Raw genomic sequence first — 3279 nt, 5'->3', positions numbered from 1 at the left:
ACTCAACAAAGTGTTGTAGTATATTTTGTAGAAAGAAGAAAGATGTTAAACCAATATGAGAGTGGCTTTAGAAAAGGAAGATCTACAGCAGATGATCTCATTAACGTGAGTACCGAAATAGAAAAGACTTCACATGAAGGAAGAGACGGCTTTAGTTTTCTTTGACGTTGAGAAAGCGTAACATAGGCGCAGGTGGAAGGTTATATAACTGGACAATGGACTGTTTTATAATCAAATAGAACATTTAAAGTTAAAGTAGGTTCAGAAATCTTAGAAGGTTCTGACCTCAGTATACAACCGGGTCAAACAGTTTGAGAGGATCCTTTAACTGAAGTTTATGTCAGTATAGAATTTACAATAATTTTTTATTTCTAAGACTGTCGGATTAATGAGAGATATGCAACTGTAAAGAAAATGGTGAAATTTGTTGATAGTGTGCAGGAAGTTCAGCGTGGAAAGAGAAAGACTGAAAGGTTGGGGGGTAGCTATATGAAGTCTTTTGACATGTTTTACATTCATGATAATAACAATATTACTCTGTTTAAATTGACACATGTCCTAAAGTCATGATGATGGTGCTGTATGCACCGTCAACGTTAATTATAGTCCACCCATAAACTTCAGAAGAAGGAAGTAGAAGAAGTCTGACCTCTGCACCTGAGGCCGTCGACACACACCAGCTGAAAGAGGTTGTCTTGATGAAAATTGCCCCGGTAACGAGGAATAAAAACACCCCACAGTGTCCAGAGCCAGCATGCATCATGATGGCGTTCTTTTGGCAACGTGCTCTGCTTGTGAGCCTGGCTGCGGCCATGTCGGTGTATGCAGGTAATCTTGCAACAAAATGCTGGACACATTTCTGTTATTTTTATCTCACAAAAGCTTGTTTGAGTATCAACTTGACTTCTTCGTGTCGTGTCCCCTTCCAGACATGAAGCTGGACTGCGGAACCGATTATGTGACGTTGGTGTGGAGTGAGGGCAGGTCCCGGGCCGATACCTCGCTCTTCCGTCTGGGTAACTGCTTCCCCACCAGCTTCTCGGCCACCGAGGCTGTTTTCAGCGTGGACTTCGACGACTGTAACTTCAGGAGAATTGTGCGTAGAACCTCCACATGTCTACCTGCTAACTGAGTCCACAGTGTTTCTGCAGCTTGGTAACAGTTGTGACTCTCGTAGGTAACTGGGGATCGCTTGATGTTCACCAACGATCTGACCTACAGTTCCTCTTCTGACTCTGACCCTCAGGCCTTCACTCACCCTGTTGTCTGTGTATATGAGAGGTGGGTGTTTACACTACTTCAGCTTTGAGAGTTTGGTAACATGGCAGCTGTTGCTTTACTCTTGCTTTTTGTTTTGTTGCAGGCCTGAAGACTGGTACCCGCGGCTTCATGCCCCAATTTTCAACACGTACGGTCTCGGAGATCTAGAGTTCCACTTTGGCCTCATGAATGGTGGGTGTAACCAGTGACCTCGCTGAGATGGCAGCTCTCCCAGTGACTCCTGTAACATAATGAATCCTCTCCATTTACTGCTGCAGCTGACTTCTCTGGCCCAGCTGAATCTACCTTTCCTCTGGGCTCCTTTATCCCAATCATGGCTAGCGTGGCCCAGGAGGCCCATCAGCCCTTGCTGCTGTTTCTTGAGGAATGCGTAGCGGCTACCACACCGGAGCTGCAGCCTGAAAGCACTTTGTACCCGATAATCGCCAATGAGGGGTAATCCGGTTTCACCGATGTAGCATTTTGTTGTCCAGAAATTAAACATGACACTTTATTTTTCAACCACACAGATGTCTTGTGGACAGTCTGGTATCGCGCTCTAAATTCGAACGAAGGCAAAAATCCTCTGAGATCCACCTTTCCCTTCAAGCCTTTAGGTTTGGTCTCGGTGAAGAGGTAACGTTAACTTGTTAATTTTTAGATTTGACGCCAACTGCCTCGTAACGTCACTTCTCCACTCAACAGGTGTTTATTCACTGTAAACTTGTGGCTTGGGATCCCAACCGTCAGGACAACAGCAAGAAGGCCTGCCACTATGACCAAGAGCATGGGTAAAAATGTTACTGAAAACATTCACAATATATTCTCTGGGTTCAATCTGACTTGTTTGATGGAACCACTGAGAATAATTTTCTGACCCTTATGAACTAAGCTGGGAGCAGTTGGACAACTCTGCCTCCCGCTATCTCTGTGCCTGCTGTGACTCTGACTGCAAGTCCAGGAGGGTCAGGAGTTCAGCATCAGGTATTGGTGACTTCTACTATATCAACTTGTCTGGTTTGACTTGTACTTAAACTTTTTATTTTAAAGCAGGGAAGCGTGGCATGGCACAAAAAGCTGTCCTTGGGCCGCTGACTATCACTGATGTGAATTATTGATTGTCCAGGTAATTTTTTATATTAACTTTACATTGGTCTATATATTGAGCCTTAACAGCTACTTAATCCAGTCTTTTGTTCTCCAGGCCTGGATCTGTCTTGCACACTGGCTCTTCAATCTGAATTGGATTTGTATTGTTTTTAAACTTCTGAAAGTGTAATGCCTCCCCAATGTTATTAAAGATAACTATACTTGAAAGCTAGTTGATTATTGATCTTGTGTGTGATTTTTCTTGGCGAGTGCTTGACATGCACGTCTGGTCCTCAACATACACCAGAGCTTTAATACTGGGCTTTATATTCAAGAAGCCTAAATCTCTAATCTATCACAACGTTTGTTTGAAGGTCTGTCATTGGGAACATCCTAATCACTGTCATGGTAAAATATTGATGGCTTCATATGTTTCTCCTTAATACACATAACTAATTTATTTCTAAAACCCCTCTGCATTTTCTTTCTGTCCGTGGGGGTCTTTCAAAGCTAAACACAGTATTTTACAAGGGGTTGAATAGCCTTCTGTACTAGAACTAAATTGTAACATTTAATTAAATGGTTAGTCTTGAAGCAGCCTTATTACCCTGTCCATCAGATCCAACCTCTACACTCTCCCTATAATCTGATCTGACTAATTCAGTCTTTTGCCCCAATCCACAGCAGCACAAATGTTTTAAGCTATTGCTACTTAAGATTTAATGTTTCTTAATCTTCAAAAATGATGTGTTGCAACTACTGTTTAGTTGGCTTGTTGAGATGACTGGAATTCTCCAATTTTGCTGTTAAAGTTTTAATTCAGCTCACTTAACTTTGGCTACAAAACTGCAAATCCCATAATGCACCGCCAGCAATCCAGTGCAGGCTGTTAATTACTTTAAATTGTAACACCTGCCAGGAAAAGTTCTC

The 3279-nt window shown here is 42.5% G+C and overlaps 1 protein-coding gene across 1 annotated transcript; it reads left to right on the top strand.

Moving 5' to 3' along the window:
- The first annotated feature begins 761 nt into the window (after positions 1 to 761).
- On the top strand, positions 762 to 2577 carry LOC130209786 (zona pellucida sperm-binding protein 3-like). Its single transcript, XM_056439624.1, has 10 exons — positions 762 to 828; positions 930 to 1096; positions 1178 to 1281; positions 1364 to 1452; positions 1539 to 1716; positions 1791 to 1896; positions 1966 to 2051; positions 2153 to 2244; positions 2314 to 2386; positions 2465 to 2577. Exons 1-9 carry the CDS (start codon positions 762 to 764, stop codon positions 2376 to 2378), a joined length of 954 nt encoding a protein of 317 aa, XP_056295599.1. The 3' UTR covers positions 2379 to 2386; positions 2465 to 2577.
- The last annotated feature ends 702 nt before the right edge of the window (positions 2578 to 3279 follow it).

Source organism: Pseudoliparis swirei, chromosome 19, assembly GCF_029220125.1.
Source record: "Pseudoliparis swirei isolate HS2019 ecotype Mariana Trench chromosome 19, NWPU_hadal_v1, whole genome shotgun sequence".
Taxonomy (NCBI): Eukaryota; Metazoa; Chordata; class Actinopteri; order Perciformes; family Liparidae; genus Pseudoliparis; species Pseudoliparis swirei.
The sequence above is the reverse complement of the archived record's forward strand: the minus strand, read 5'-3'. Positions and strand labels throughout refer to the sequence as shown.